General features: G+C 45.2%; 1 protein-coding gene across 2 annotated transcripts in view; it reads left to right on the top strand.

The window, feature by feature from the left end:
• The window catches only part of LOC121570161 (multidrug resistance-associated protein 1-like), a 61345-nt gene that overhangs the window by 24306 nt on the left and 21100 nt on the right, over window positions 1-15939 (top strand). The window contains exons 18-22 of one of the 2 annotated variants that reach the window (XM_045213234.1): window positions 4806-4982; window positions 6312-6479; window positions 10776-10953; window positions 12860-12892; window positions 15762-15813. In XM_045213234.1, coding sequence (XP_045069169.1) covers window positions 4806-4982; window positions 6312-6479; window positions 10776-10953; window positions 12860-12892; window positions 15762-15813 — 608 coding nt within the window. The remainder of the gene's footprint in view (window positions 1-4805; window positions 4983-6311; window positions 6480-10775; window positions 10954-12859; window positions 12893-15761; window positions 15814-15939) is intronic. The other variant, XM_045213235.1, reaches the window with a different exon arrangement.

The following is a 15939-nucleotide window of genomic DNA, read 5'->3' as shown; positions in this document are numbered from 1 at the left end:
AGAAAGATTTCTGGCTCCCAGGTGTCTTTTATACAGGTAACGAGCTGAGATTAGGAGCACACTCTTAAAGACACCTGTCTACAGAAGCAATCAATCAATCAGATTCCAAACTCTCCACCATGGCCAAGACCAAAGAGCTCTCCAAGGATGTCAGGGACAAGATTGTAGACCTACACAAGGCTGGAATGGGCTACAAGACCATCGCCAAGCAGCTTGGTGAGACGGTGACAATAGTTGGTGCGATTATTCGCAAATGGAAGAAACACAAAATAACTGTCAATCTCCCTCTGCCTGGGGCTCCATGCAAGATCTCACCTCGTGGAGTTGCAATGATCATGAGAACGGTGAGGAATCAGCCCAGAACTACACGGGAGGATCTTGTCAATGATCTCAAGGCAGCTAGGACCATGGTCACCAAGAAAACAATTGGTAACACACTACGCCGTGAAGGACTGAAATCCTGCAGCGCCCGCAAGGTCCCCCTGCTCAAGAAAGCATATATACAGGCCCTTCTGAAGAGCTGAAGGTTCGAGTTCCCAAACATCACGCTCGAAACCTTAATGACTTGGAGAAGATCTGCAAAGAGGAGTGGGACAAAATCCCTCCTGCGATGTGTGCAAACCTGGTGGCCAACTATAAGAAAGATCTGACCTCTGATTGCCAACAAGGGTTTTGCCACCAAGTACTAAGTCATGTTTTGCAGAGGGGTCAAATACTTATTTCCCTCATTAAAATGCAAATCAATTTATAACATTTTTGACATGCGTTTTTCTGGATTTTTTTGTTGTTATTCTGTCTCTCACTGTTCAAATAAACCTACCATTAAAATTATAGACTGATCATGTCTTTGTCAGTGGGCAAACGTACAAAATCAGCAGGGGATCAAATACTTTTTTTCCTCACTGTACATGGGTGAAGGTCTTTGGGGCTAGGGTGAGTGCAGCCCGGCTTGATCGATTGTACATGTCCAGGAATCAGAGCAATAGGCTGTTGGACGCTACCATTCTCCCAGTGGGTTTTTCGGATCATCACATAACCATGGCTCGGCTGTCTATTTCACCAGGGCCTCGGCAGGTATCCTATTGGAAGTTTAATGTAAAGCTCTTACAAGATGCCACTTTTTGCTCAGGTTTCCAGACTTTTTGGGAAAGGTGGGGGCAGCGAAGAGAGGAGTATGAGTCTCTGAGTCAATGGTGGGATGTGGGAAAAGTCCAAATTCGGCTTTTCTGCCAACAGTATACAGCTCTCTCATCCTCAGAGGCTAGGAGAGTATTGGGGGAACTCGAGCGTAGTATTAGTGAGATGGAGGTAGAGCTGGTGGGGCAAGGCAATGTAGGCCTCCAGGCTAATCTAGCTGAACTACGTAGGGACCTGGGCAGTTTTTTCCAGGTTAAAACAAAGGGAGCACTTGTAAGAGCTAGGTTCTCCATGCTCAAGGAGATGGATGCTCCCAGCTCCTTCTTCTTTGGTTTGGAAAGACAGAGCGGTGAAGCCAAGGGTATGCATTGTCTACGGCTTTCGGATGGGCGGGTGACCTCTGTGGTGGTGGAGATGCGGGAGCGGACTGTGGAGTTTTATACTGAATTGTATAAGGCAGAACTGTGTGATCCTATGTGTGCTCAGGTTTTGTTTGCTGAACTCCCTAAGCTCTCTCTGGTACAGAGGGATGAAATGGACATTCCCCTATTGTCCCATGAACTTGCAGAGGCCGTAACCCAGATGTCCCCCGGCCGTGCACGGGGGGTCGATGGACTCCCAGTGGAGTTTTATAAAAAATTCTGGGGAATAATTGGACTGGACTTCTTTTGCGTGTTGCGTGAATGCGTCGGGGTAGGAGAGTTGCCGATGAGCTGCCGGCAGGTGGCTCTGACTCTCCTGCCCAAAAAAGGGGACTTGTGTGAACTTAAGAACTGGAGGCCTGTGGCATTGCTCTGTGCGGACTACAAGATATTTGCCAAGGTCCTCGCTAACAGACTAAAGTCCCATCTGGACTCTATAGTACACAATGACCAGACATATTGCGTACCAGGACGCTTAATCACGGACAACTTGTTCTTAATCAGGGACATGTTGGACTTGTCAAGAAGTTCTAATGTGAACTTTGGTCTGGTCTCTTTAGATCAAGAGAAGGCTTTTGATAGAGTGGACCATGAGTATCTGTTTAATGTGATGTTTGGGTTTGGGGAAAGGTTTTTGGCCTATGTGAAGATGTATGCTGGGGCATCATGTATGGTTAAGGTGGGAGGGGGGCTCAGTAGGCCAGTCTGGGTGAGGCGGGGCATTAGACAAGGATGCCCTCTATCAGGGCAGTTATATACACTAGCCATTGAGCCTTTTTTGGGCCTGCTACGCAGGAGACTGCAGGGAGTGTGCTGGACAGGCATAGCAGTGTCAGCGTATGCAGATGACGTTTCTGTGATGGTCAGGGATGGTCAGGATATGCAGGCACTAGAGAATAGTCTGGTGTACGAGGGAGCTTCGTCAGCTAAGGTAAACTGGGGAAAGAGCAAAGCTCTGTTATGTGGGGCATGAGGGGATAGGGCCCCTCTGCTTCCAGGGGGGTTGCAGTGGGGTTGTGAAGGGCTTAAAATATTGGGGGTGTACCTGGGCTCAGAGAGGTGGGTCAGGAAGAACTGGGAGGGGCTGTCACAGGCAGTGGTGTCAAGACTGGCCAGGTAGAGGTGGCTCCTGTCCCAAGTGTCATATAGAGGGAGGGTGCTGATAATCAACAACCTGGTGGCATCTTCTCTGTGGCATAAACTGGCTGTCCTCAACCCCCCCGCCGGTCTGCTCGCAGACCTGCAACGCAAGCTGGTGGATTTTTTATGGTCGGGCCATCACTGGCTGAGGGCGGCAGTGTTGTATATGTCCGTAAATGAAGGAGGACAGGGCCTGGTGGAACTGGAGAGCAGGGTGGCTGCATTCCGACTAAAGGCGGCACAGAGACTGCTGTACCATACTGATGTCGGATGGAGGGATCCTGCATGCGCGCTGCTGAAGAGAGCTGGCGGATTAGGGTTGGACCGGCAGCTATTCCTCATGAGGCTGGAGGGGCTGAGTACAGCAGGACTCTCTGATTTTTACTCTGTGGTGCTGAGGGCCTGGCAACTACTAAGGCCCACACGAGAAGTGGGTGTGGAGCCTGGGCTGTGGGTGTGGGAGGAGCCTATCTTCCACAACCCAGTCATCCTTTTGAGATCGGTTCAGTCAGCCACCCTGAAGAGGCGACTGATGGCAGCGGGATTACTAAGGCTGGGTGACCTGCGACTGCTGGGAGAGGATGGATGGAAAACCCCAGAAGTCCTAGCAAAACAAACAGGACTAACATCTCTTAGGCTGCTGGAGAGATTCCTGGGGGAAGTCTAGGAGGCACTGTCTGAGCCGGTAAGGGGGGTGTTTGAGCAGCCCCCCCCAAAAAAAAGGTCTTCACTAACTGTAAGTCGCTCTGGATAAGAGCGTCTGCTAAATGACTAAAATGTAAATGTAAATGACTGGCAAGGGGGTCTGGAGGACTTTTTAGATTTTAACACTCCGAGCCTGGGGGAGTTTGAGGGGGTGGGAGGTAAAGCCCTCTACAACCTCTGTATTAAGGTAAGGAACATTAGGAGCCTAACAGGAGTGAAGGCACATCAGTGGCAGGGGGCATGTGGGGCGGAGAGTATGGTGGGTTTTAGATGGAGGGGGCTGTACAAACTCCCAGTACCAAAGAGGTCAGGGGACCTCCAGTGGAGGGTTTTACATGGAGCCCTGGCCACTAACAGCTGGTTAGCACGGGTTGAACCGGGAGTCAGACAGGGGTGTCCTTTCTGTGTCATGAGTGAAACTGGGATTCATGTGTTTTCTGTGTGCGCCAGGTTAATGCCTTTAATGTCTCAGTTGGAATGTCTGTGTGAGAGGTTGGGGGTGGGTTTTACTGTCGGGATGTTTATAATGGGGTACAGGTATTCAAATAAGGAAAAGGAAAAATGTGTGTTGTTGAATTTTCTGTTTGCTCAGTCAAAGTTAGCTATTTGGATAACAAGGAGGAACAGGGTCAAAGGTGGAGGGATAACAGACCCTTTACTATTATTTAATGGGATGGTCTCTGCGCGCCTTAGGGTGGAATTTGAGTTTTATAAAATGATAAAAAGTGTGGAGATGTTTCAAGAGATATGGTGTGTTGGGGGGGCTGTCTGTATAGCTGGGGAAGATGGTCTGGATATACGGTTGTAGAGGTGGTGAGGTTTGGGTTATTGTGATGTGTGGTGTTGTTTTTGTATCGTGGGGTAGAGGAAAAGGTGAGTATGCAGTACAGGGGATATTGGTAATTTGTTTATTTTATTTTAGGGGGTGGGGTGAGGTTTTAATGAAGACAAAAAGTCAAAGTCAAAAAGTATTTCCCCCCCCACCTCTCCCATTATTTTTGTCTTACTGAGATTTACTGTCAGGGCCCAGGTCTGGCAGAAGATGGGTGCTGCTGTAAGCCGTCTGAAGCACCAGATCATCAGCAAACAGTAGACATTTTACAACAGATTCTAGTAGGGTGAGGCCGGGTGCTGCAGACTGTTCTAGTGCCATCACCAATTCGTTGATATATATGTTGAAGAGGGTGGGGCTTAAACTGCATCCCTGTCTCACCCCACAACCCTGTGGAAAGAAATGTGTGTGTTTTTTGCCAATTTTAACCGCACACTCTCTCTCTCTCTCTCTCTCTCTCTCTCTCTCTCTCTCTCTCTCTCTACCCCTCCTCTCTCTCTCTCTCTCTCTCTCTCACTCTCTCTCTCTCTCTCTCTCTCTCTCTCTCTTCCCCCCATCCCCCCATCCAGGGTTCTGTGGCCTATGTACCACAGCAGGCGTGGATCCAGAATGCCACACTGAAAGACAACATAGTGTTTGGTCAGGAGAGGAAGGAGAGCTGGTACCACAGAGTGGTGGAGGCCTGCGCCCTGCTGCCAGACCTGGAGATCCTGCCTGCTGGAGATGGCACTGAGATCGGGGAGAAGGTGGGGACAGGAGGGGGTCTGGTGGGGGTTAGGGTCAGATCAAGGAGAAGGTGGGGACAGGAGGGGGTCTGGTGGGGGTTAGGGTTAGATCAGGGAGAAGGTGAGGACAGGAGGGGGTCTGGTGGGGGTTAGGGTTAGATCAGGGAGAAGGTGAGGACAGGAGGGGGTCTGATTGGGGTTAGATCAGGAAGAAGGTGGGGACAGGAGGGGGTCTAATGGGGGTTGGCGTTAGGGTTAGATCAGGGAGAAGGTGGGGACAGGAGGGGGTCTGGTGGGGGTTAGGGTTAGATCAGGGAGAAGGTGGGGACAGGAGGGGGTCTGGTTGGGGTTAGGGTTAGATCAGGGAGAAGGTGAGGACAGGAGGGGGTCTGGTGGGGGTTAGGGTTAGATCAGGGAGATGGTGGGGAAAGGAGGGGGTCTGGTGGGGGTTAGGGTTAGATCAGGGAGAAGGTGGGGACAGGAGGGGTCTAGTGGGGGTTAGAGTTAGATCAGGGAGAAGGTGGGGACAGGAGGGGGTCTAGTGGGGGTTAGAGTTAGATCAGGGAGAAGGTGGGGACAGGAGGGGGTCTAGTGGGGGTTAGAGTTAGATCAGGGAGAAGGTGGGGACAGGAGGGGGTCTAGTGGGGGTTAGAGTTAGATCAGGGAGAAGGTGGGGACTGCTAGTGTGGCCATGGTCACTGGTTTTGTGAAAGGTGGGACCCACTTGTAGGCTCAGTGAAGGACCCAGGTTGTTGGTTTGAACCCCATGTCTAGCCTTGAGATAATATATCCTGCTGTATAGGTAGTGATTAGACAACCCTGTGAGCCTTAAGATAATATATCCTGCTGTATAGGTAGTGATTAGACAACCCTGTGTGCCTTGAGATAATATATCCCGCTGTATAGGTAGTGATTAGACAACCCTGTGAGCCTTAAGATAATATATCCTGCTGTATAGGTAGTGATTAGACAACCCTGTGTGCCTTGAGATAATATATCCCGCTGTATAGGTAGTGATTAGACAACCCTGTGTGCCTTCAGATAATATATCCGGCTGTATAGGTAGTGATTAGACAACCCTGTGTGCCTTGAGATAATATATCCTGCTGTATAGGTAGTGATTAGACAACCCTGTGTGCCTTCAGATAATATATCCGGCTGTATAGGTAGTGATTAGACAACCCTGTGTGCCTTGAGATAATATATCCTGCTGTATAGGTAGTGATTAGACAACCCTGTGTGCCTTCAGATAATATATCCGGCTGTATAGGTAGTGATTAGAGAAGCCATGTCTGGCAGTATTGATGGTTGTATTTTAACACAGGCGTGTTTCCTCCCCTTCCTCCCCAGGGTGTGAACCTGTCAGGGGGTCAGAAGCAGAGGGTCAGTCTGGCCAGGGCGGTCTACTGCGACTGTGCTGTCTATCTATTGGACGATCCTCTGTCGGCGGTCGACGCCCACGTGGGCAAGCACATCTTCGAGAAGGTTGTCGGGCCCCAGGGCGTCCTGAAGGACAGGGTAAGAGGTCGTAACCCCAAAACAGAGGTCAGGGTTTATAAGAGGGGTGTGTTTTGGTGTGTGTGATAAATGTGGATTTGGTTTACAGTGTGTTTGTGTGTGTGAGTGAGTGTGCGTGTGTGTTTAGACATGGGGCATCCTTGCTGGGGGCTGGTCTAGTCGTTAGGACAGTGACTGTCATCGAATTTTGGATGATGGTAATTGGTCAGCCAAATGCCACGGTCACCGTAATAACCGTTCGAATGGCAAAAAAACTAAAAACATCTCCTATAATAAAATAAAAACTTTTCATTGTAGGTTAGGATAACTTACACAGCAGGCTAGGATAATTAGGTTAAGGTTAGGAAAAGGGTTAGGGTTAGCTAACATTTTACAAAAGCTGTATGCCATCTAGACATGACCATTTCAGCAAGGAGCAACAACGTTTCATCACGTTGTTAAGAGTCCATGTTACGGCAGAAACAGACAGGGACGGAAGACGAAGCGAGACACAACACACTGTTATCTGGTTGCATTACTGTCAATGAACTAAGCAGACCAGACCCAGCTGTTATCTGGTTGCATTACTGTCAATGAACTAAGCAGACCAGACCCAGCTGTTATCTGGTTCATCTACAGTCAATGAACTAAGCAGACCAGACCCAGCTGTTATCTGGTTCATCTACAGTCAATGGACTAAGCAGACAAGACCCAGCTGTTATCTGGTTGCATTACTGTCAATGAACTAAGCAGACCAGACCTAGCTGTTATCTGGTTCATCTACAGTCAATGAACTAAGCAGACCAGACCCAGCTGTTATCTGGTTCATCTACAGTCAATGAACTAAGCAGACCAGACCCAGCTGTTATCTGGTTCATCTACAGTCAATTAACTAAGCAGACCAGACCCAGCTGTTATCTGGTTCATCTACAGTCAATGGACTAAGCAGACAAGACCCAGCTGTTATCTGGTTCATCTACAGTCAATGAACTAAGCAGATCAGACCCAGCTGTTATCTGGTTCATCTACAGTCAATGAACTAAGCAGACCAGACCCAGCTGTTATCTGGTTCATCTACAGTCAATGGACTAAGCAGACCAGACCCAGCTGTTATCTGGTTCATCTACAGTCAATGAATTAAGCAGACCAGACCCAGCTGTTATCTGGTTAATCTACAGTCAATTAACTAAGCAGACCAGACCCAGCTGTTATCTGGTTCATCTACAGTCAATGGACTAAGCAGACAAGACCCAGCTGTTATCTGGTTCATCTACAGTCAATGAACTAAGCAGACCAGACCCAGCTGATATCTGGTTCATCTACAGTCAATGAACTAAGCAGACCAGACCCAGCTGTTATCTGGTTAATCTACAGTCAATGGACTAAGCCAGGGGTGTCAAACTCATTTTAGCTCAGGGGCCACATGGAGGAAAATCTATTCCCAAGTGGGCCGGACCGGAAAAATCATGGTATATATAACTTAAAAACAACAACTTCAGATTGTTTTCTTTGTTTTAATACGATCAACATACAACATAAAGCTAGAGCCTGAGGACAGTGTGTCCAAAATAGTACAAGCACAACATCACTATTAATCATAAAACACGTCAAGTTTATTTGAAAATTCTAAAGAAAAAGAACACACAAACACACAATGCCTCAGTGATTAACAGAACTGTTTCACAGATCACAGAACTATATCAGGGTGTCATTTCTCAGGCAGAAATGTAGATAAAAATAATGAAATCCTGTTCCCCAAACAAGTGCAAGAACCACAGAGTCAAGAATAGGTTAAATATACAAATAAAATAAAATCAATTAAAAACAATAGCACATCAACATAAAAACATATAAACATAAATCTGAAAGCGTTGCTCAAACTCCCGTAACAGTCCAGTTATTTATCTTTGAACCGCTTCATGTCTGCCACATGTTGGGTCGCGCACACATTTTTCAGACAGGGGAAGTGAGCTGCATCACCACCGGCAAGTTGCGTCTCCCACAATGACAGCTTCAACTTGAAAGAACGTATGCTGTCATAATACTGCGTGACAACTTTGTTGCGCCCTTGCAGCTGTTTGTTCAAGTTATTCAGGTGCTCTGTAACATCCACCATAAATGCAAGGTCCGGCATCCATTCTGCGGAATGAAATTCTAACACTGGTTTGCCCTTTTCTTCCATGAACTGTTCAATTTCTTCTCGTAAATCAAAGAAACGCCTCAGCACAGCACCTCGGCTTAACCATCTTACCTCAGTGTGGTATGGCAGGCCATAGATGTGGTCTTTCTCTCTGAGAAGGCTGTCAAACTGACGGTGATTCAGGCTTCTGGATCGGATGAAATTAACAGTTTGGATGACCACCTTCATGACGTTATCCATCTTTAATGACTTGCAACACAAAGCCTCCTGGTGCAAAATACAGTGAAAAGTCAAAAATCACGTCCTCCATTTGCAGATTGCACTTTCTCTCTGAACTTTGTCACAACACCTGCTTTTTTCCCGATCATTGAGGGCGCACCATCTGTAGCCAGGCTGACAGCGCGGGACCAGTCCACTCCGACCCTGTCCAGCGCGCCCGACGAGTGCGGTAAAAATATCAGCTGCTGTCGTTGTATCTGTCATCGGCACCAACTCCACGAACTCCTCGGTGACGGTCAATGTGTCATCAACTCCGCGGATGAAAAAATGGCCAGTTGTGCAACATCTGTAATGTCCGTGCTTTCATCAATTGCAACCGAAAACGCAATAAATGACTTTACTTTTTGCTTCAACTGGCTGTCCAAATCCACTGAAAGATCGGAAATCCTGTCTGCAACTGTGTTTCTTGTCAGGCTGATATTTGCAAAAGCCTGCCGCTTTTCAGGGCACACAATCTCCGATGCCTTCATCATGCATGTTTTTACAAATTCACCCTCACTAAATGGTTTTGAAGCCACTGCGATTTCATTAGCAATGAGGTAGCTAGCTTTCACTGCAGCGTCACTGATGTCTCGGCTGTGAGTAAACACAGACTGCTGTTTCTTCAGACCCGCCAACAGTTCATTCACCTTCTCTCATCTCCGCTGTCCTTGAAAGTTGTCATATTTGTCGGCATGAAGACTCACATAGTGGCGACGAAGGTTATATTCTTTCAGCACTGCAACATGCTCTGAACACACCAAACATACAGCTTTCCCTGATCCGGCCCGCGGGCCGTAAGTTTGACACCCCTGGACTAAGCAGACCAGACCCAGCTGTTATCTGGTTCATATTATACAGGCAATTAACTAAGCAGACCAGACTCAGCTGCTATTGCATTGATGTCTATAGGAGAATCACCTCTTAAGCAGACCATTGATGTCTATAGGAGAATCACCTCTTAAGCAGACCATTGATTTCTATAGGAGAACCACCTCTTAAGCAGACCATTGATTTCTATAGGAGAACCACCTCTTAAGCAGACCATTGATTTCTATAGGAGAACCACCTCTTAAGCAGACCGTAACTGACTTTTTTATTTAAATGGTAAACGGCCTAAGTGAACTATCTTAATTCATCCACCATCTTTGAAACGGACTCAACCGCACAAATACCATGCGGTCCAGTCTCCAGTCAGCTGTTAATTCAAAATATACAGTATATACACTGAGTTTCCAAAACATTATGAACACCTGCTCTTTCCATGACATAGACTGACCAGGTGAATCCAGGTGAAAGCTATGATCCCTTATTGATGTCACCTGTTAAATCCACTTCAATGAGTGTAGATGAAGGGGAGGAGACAGGTTAAAGAAGGATTTTTAAGCCTTGAGACAATTGAGACATGGATTGTGTATGTGTGCCATTCAGAGGGTGAATGGACAAGACAAGAGATTTAAGTAAATGGGGAAAGGCAAAGGGGATATCTAGACAGTTGTACAACTGAATGCATTCAACTGAAATGTGTCTTCCGCGTTTAACCCAACCCCTCTGAATCAGAGAGGTGCGGAGGGCTGCCTTAATCGACATCCACGTCTTTGGCGCCCGGGGAACAGTGGGTTAACTGCCTTGCTCAGGGGCAGAACTACAGATTTTTACCTTGTCAGCTCGGGGATTCAATATTAGGAAGGCGTTCTTAATGTTTTGTACACTCAGTATATATACTGTATATAAATATATTTTTAAAAAGTGACGGTTATTTTATATTTATGACGGTCTTCATCCGTAACCGTCGGTTACACCGTTATACGGTAATTGTACCAGCATTATTAGTAGTAGTGTTGTAAAACCCCTGGAGGCAGCGGTTCCTCCGTTCTATTTAAATCTGACCCTCTGTGTGTGCGTCTCTGTCTTCGTAGACTCGTGTCCTGGTGACCCACGGTCTGAGCTTCCTGCCCCAGGCAGATCTGATCCTGGTGATGGTGGAGGGAGAGATCACTGAGATGGGCTCCTACCTGGAGCTGATGGCACGTGACGGGGCCTTCGCTGAGTTTCTCAGGACGTATGCAAACAAAGAGCAGGAAGATGACGAATCAGGTGACATATATCATCATCATCATCAGCTAGCTACATCTCTACAGTATAACCACTATCACTATAGTCATTGTCACCATTCTTCATGTCATCATCTCTGTTTCATCTCTATTTGGAAAACATTTGATTCCATTGTTCCAGTTCATCACCAAGAGCAAGTCCCTCCCCTCCATACCAGTTTAACACAACCACATCACCACCAGCTCCCCTGCTTGTTGTGTTCAGCGTTTTAAACTAGTCAGTCGTATTATATCTCCCCTGCTTGTTGTGTGTTCAGCGTTTTAAACCAATCATATTACATCTCCCCTGCTTGTTGTGTGTCCAGTGTTTTAAACCAATCATATTAAATCTCCCCTGCTTGTTGTGTGTTCAGCGTTTTAAACCAATCATATTAAATCTCCCCTGCTTGTTGTGTGTTCAGCGTTTTAACCTAGTCGTATTACATCTCCCCTGCTTGTTCTGTGTTCAGCGTTTTAAACCAATCATATTACATCTCCCCTGCTTGTTGTGTGTCCAGTGTTTTAAACCAATCATATTACATCTCCCCTGGTTGTTGTGTGTTCAGCGTTTTAACCTAGTCGTATTACATCTCCCCTGCTTGTTGTGTTCAGCGTTTTAAACTAGTCAGTCGTATTATATCTCCCCTGCTTGTTCTGTGTTTAGCATTTTAAACCAATCATATTACATCTCCCCTGCTTGTTGTGTGTTCAGCGTTTTAAACCAATCATATTACATCTCCTCTGCTTGTTGTGTGTCCAGTGTTTTAAACCAATCATATTACATCTCCCCTGCTTGTTGTGTGTTCAGCGTTTTAAACCAATCATATTACATCTCCTCTGCTTGTTGTGTGTCCAGTGTTTTAAACCAATCATATTACATCTCTCCTGCTTGTTGTGTGTTCAGCGTTTTAAACCAATCATATTACATCTCCCCTGGTTGTTGTGTGTTCAGCGTTTTAAACCAATCATATTACATCTCCCCTGCTTGTTGTGTGTCCAGTGTTTTAAACCAATCATATTACATCTCTCCTGCTTGTTGTGTGTTCAGCGTTTTAAACCAATCATATTACATCTCCCCTGGTTGTTGTGTGTTCAGCGTTTTAAACCAATCATATTACATCTCCCCTGCTTGTTGTGTGTCCAGTGTTTTAAACCAATCATATTACATCTCTCCTGCTTGTTGTGTGTTCAGCGTTTTAAAGTAGTCGTATTATATATATATATTATTTCTCTCCTTTCACCAGGGTTGGGTAGGTTACAATTACTAGTTGCCTGTCCAACATTTTTGTCAGTAATTTAATTTTTGGATTGCCCAAACTCAGTAACGTAATCTCATTACTTTTGGATTACTTTTGGATTACATCCCCCTTAAGAAGACAAAAAGGATCCATCAAACACATTTGGTGTGTCATCATAGAGGTCTCTGATTGGTGGTCATCATTTGGTGTGTCATCATAGTGGTCTCTGATTGGTGGTCATCATTTGGTGTGTTATCATAGAGGTCTCTGATTGGTGGTCATCATTTGGTGTGTCATCATAGAGGTCTCTGATTGGTGGTCAGACTCTCAGGTGGAACAAACTTAAACTTGCTCCTTTTTTCAAAGCTGAATTGAATGTCATTGAGAAAACAGAAAGGTGCCATAATGTATTCTTTCACAAACATCATTTCTGAATGTAATAGTAATCCAATAAGTAAGCATCTACTTTTTAAAAATATCTGTAATCTGATTACAATATTCTTGCTGGTAACGTAACTGATCAGGTTACATTTAATTTATTACATGTAATCAGTTACTCCCCAACCCTGCCTTTCACCATTGTGTTTTTATTTGATGTATTTTTACGTTTGTGTCTCCATCTCTCTCTCTCTCTTTCTTTCATCCCCCTGTTTTGTCTTGTCTGCCATTCAGAAGAGGGGAGGGAGGAGGAAGAGGATACTGAAGGTTTGACTGGTTGTCTGTCCCCTAGGAGACTTGGGCTGCGTCCCAAATGGCACCATATTCACTACGTAGTGTACTACTTTTGACCGGAGCCATATGAGCCCTGTATAGGGAATAGAGTGCCAGTTAGGACACAGCCTTGGTTTAGTTAGGACACAGCCTTGGTTTAGTTAGGACACAGCCTTGGTTTAGTTAGGACACAGCCTTGGTTTAGTTAGGACACAGCCTTGGTTTAGTTAGGACACAGCCAGGCTACCTCTCCTTGTCTCCTCCCGCTTTCCCTTAAGAAACACTACTGATCTGGACTGGTAGCTTTGTTCCACCATCCTGATCTGTTAGGAGAGCACAGGGGTCAGGATGGGGTCAGGCTACTGGGCTGGTGTGGTGATAAAAAAACTTGTTTGGCTTGACCTGAAAGGATTGGTTACGTTGGGTGGGTGGAATTCCACCATCTCTGATTTCAGATTCAGTCACTCTTGGTCTGAGGGTATGAGGTCACTCTGATCTGAGGGTATGAGGTCACTCTGATCTGAGGGTATGATGTCACTCTGATCTGAGGGTATGAGACAAGGGTGGTAGGCCATGTAAAGATGGAACTGCAGTAAGGACACACAGACAGCCTGGCTCATGCATGTGTTTGCATGTCAGCTACACTACACTCAGAGAAACAGAGGTACTCCTGGTCCATGTTGTTTTCTAAAACCTGACACTTTGTTTAGTTAGTTGTTTTCAACCTGGTTCTAAAACCTGACACTTTGTTTAGTTAGTTGTTTTCAACCTGGTTCTAAAACCTGACACTTTGTTTAGTTAGTTGTTTTCAACCTGGTTCTAAAACCTGACACTTTGTTTAGTTAGTTGTTTTCAACCTAGCTCTAAAACCTGACACTTTGTTTAGTTAGTTGTTTTCAACCTGGCTCTAAAACCTGACACTTTGTTAGTTAGTTGTTTTCAACCTGGTTCTAAAACCTGACACTTTGTTTAGTTAGTTGTTTTCAACCTGGCTCTAAAACCTGACACTTTGTTAGTTAGTTGTTTTCAACCTGGCTCTAAAACCTGACACTTTGTTAATTAGTTGTTTTCAACCTGGTTCTAAAACCTGACTCTTTGTTTAGTTAGTTGTTTTCAACCTGGCTCTAAAACCTGACACTTTGTTTAGTTAGTTGTTTTGAACCTGGCTCTAAAACCTGACACTTTGTTTAGTTAGTTGTTTTCAACCTGGCTCTAAAACCTGACACTTTGTTAGTTAGTTGTTTTCAACCTGGCTCTAAAACCTGACACTTTGTTAGTTAGTTGTTTTCAACCTGGCTCTAAAACCTGACACTTTGTTTAGTTAGTTGTTTTCAACCTGGCTCTAAAACCTGACACTTTGTTTAGTTAGTTGTTTTCAACCTGGCTCTAAAACCTGACACTTTGTTTAGTTAGTTGTTTTCAACCTGGCTCTAAAACCTGACACTTTGTTTAGTTAGTTGTTTTCAACCTGGCTCTAAAACCTGACACTTTGTTTAGTTAGTTGTTTTCAACCTGGCTCTAAAACCTGACACTTTGTTAGTTAGTTGTTTTCAACCTGGCTCTAAAACCTGACACTTTGTTAGTTAGTTGTTTTCAACCTGGCTCTAAAACCTGACACTTTGTTTAGTTAGTTGTTGTCAACCTGGTTCTAAAACCTGACACTTTGCTCAGTTAGTTGTTTTCAACCTGGCTCTAAAACCTGACACTTTGCTCAGTTTTGGGGCTGAATCCTGGGGTCTGAGTGTGATGGGGAAGGGACTGCTTGAGGTTTGTGCTCCCCTGCAGTGGTTTTAGGGCTGTCGTTGACACAATTTCACAGTTCGGGGGAAATGTTCTGATACATTTGAATGGGTTTACAATGCATGAAATAGTAACTATTTGAGTTATACAGCATCTTGTCAAGGGTTTGAAGAAAGTGAGCACTTGTTCTTTGATGACATAGAAAGCACTTTTTAATCACATGAGCACAGGTGATGTATGTAAAAACTTTTAGTTGTGACAAGAGTTTCTCTCTCGGGTATCATTAGAACATGATATCAGTGATACTAGATGGATACCCTGGTTGGTATCATTAGAACATGATATCAGTGATACTAGATGGATACCCTGGTTGGTATCATTAGAACATGATATCAGTGATACTAGATGGATACCCTGGTTGGTATCATTAGAACATGTATTCACCCCTAAGCACTGCATTTGGGACACATCCTTAGTAGGCTTGGGAGATAAACCATATACTGAGGGATTTAGAAAACCGACGGTATGATTTTCCTGGTGGGGGCTGCAGAGATGTGTGGTACGCCACTACTTATAACTAACTAGAAGTTCAGTATAACTGTAAGAAATCTAAGATGTGTCAAATAAATGATATCCAGCTATGCATTTTGGTTTGCTAACTTGCTAGCTAAATGGCTAAATGTCAAGATCAAGCTTCTTGGTTACAGCAGAGACATTCAATCAAGATCCCTGTTTCCTAAATAGTTTTGTGCGTCCCAATTTTTTAATTTTTTAAATATATATTTTTAGTAATAGCGCCCCTTGAGTGCACATTCAGTAATACCGTATACCCCAGTATGGTACAGAAATGGTATGACGGTATGAAAATCTGCATACCGCCCAAGCCTTAGTTTCTATTCCTAATAGTTAAGGTTATGATTGGGGCATGGTGATCTGACCTGAGACCAGTGCTGAGGGGCAGGTGTTCCCTGGAGCTGTGCTGACCCTGCTTCGTGTGGTGGTGCTGCTGCTATGGTTATTCTAGCTGTGTGTGTGTGTGAGTGTCTAGAGTATGTGAGTGTGTGTTGTGCACCCTGTTATCAGTGGAATGTCTGACCACGTGTCTCTTCTTTGGTATGTCTAGACTCTGCACCAAAGAAAGGACTGGAGAATGGACTTCCTGCTGCTGTTATTGGGTGAGTAGACACTCCACTCTGCTGAAATCCCTGGCTTACAGCTAACGCTGAACTCTACAAATGTCGACGAAATTGCATCTAAAAGTCTATGGCTGTGTGCAGGTCGTTAATGTGTTGGATTTAATT

Source organism: Coregonus clupeaformis, unplaced genomic scaffold (assembly GCF_020615455.1).
Source record: "Coregonus clupeaformis isolate EN_2021a unplaced genomic scaffold, ASM2061545v1 scaf0093, whole genome shotgun sequence".
NCBI classification, from domain to species: domain Eukaryota; kingdom Metazoa; phylum Chordata; class Actinopteri; order Salmoniformes; family Salmonidae; genus Coregonus; species Coregonus clupeaformis.
Note: the sequence above shows the minus strand (reverse complement) of the source record. Positions and strands in the feature narration are given on the sequence as shown.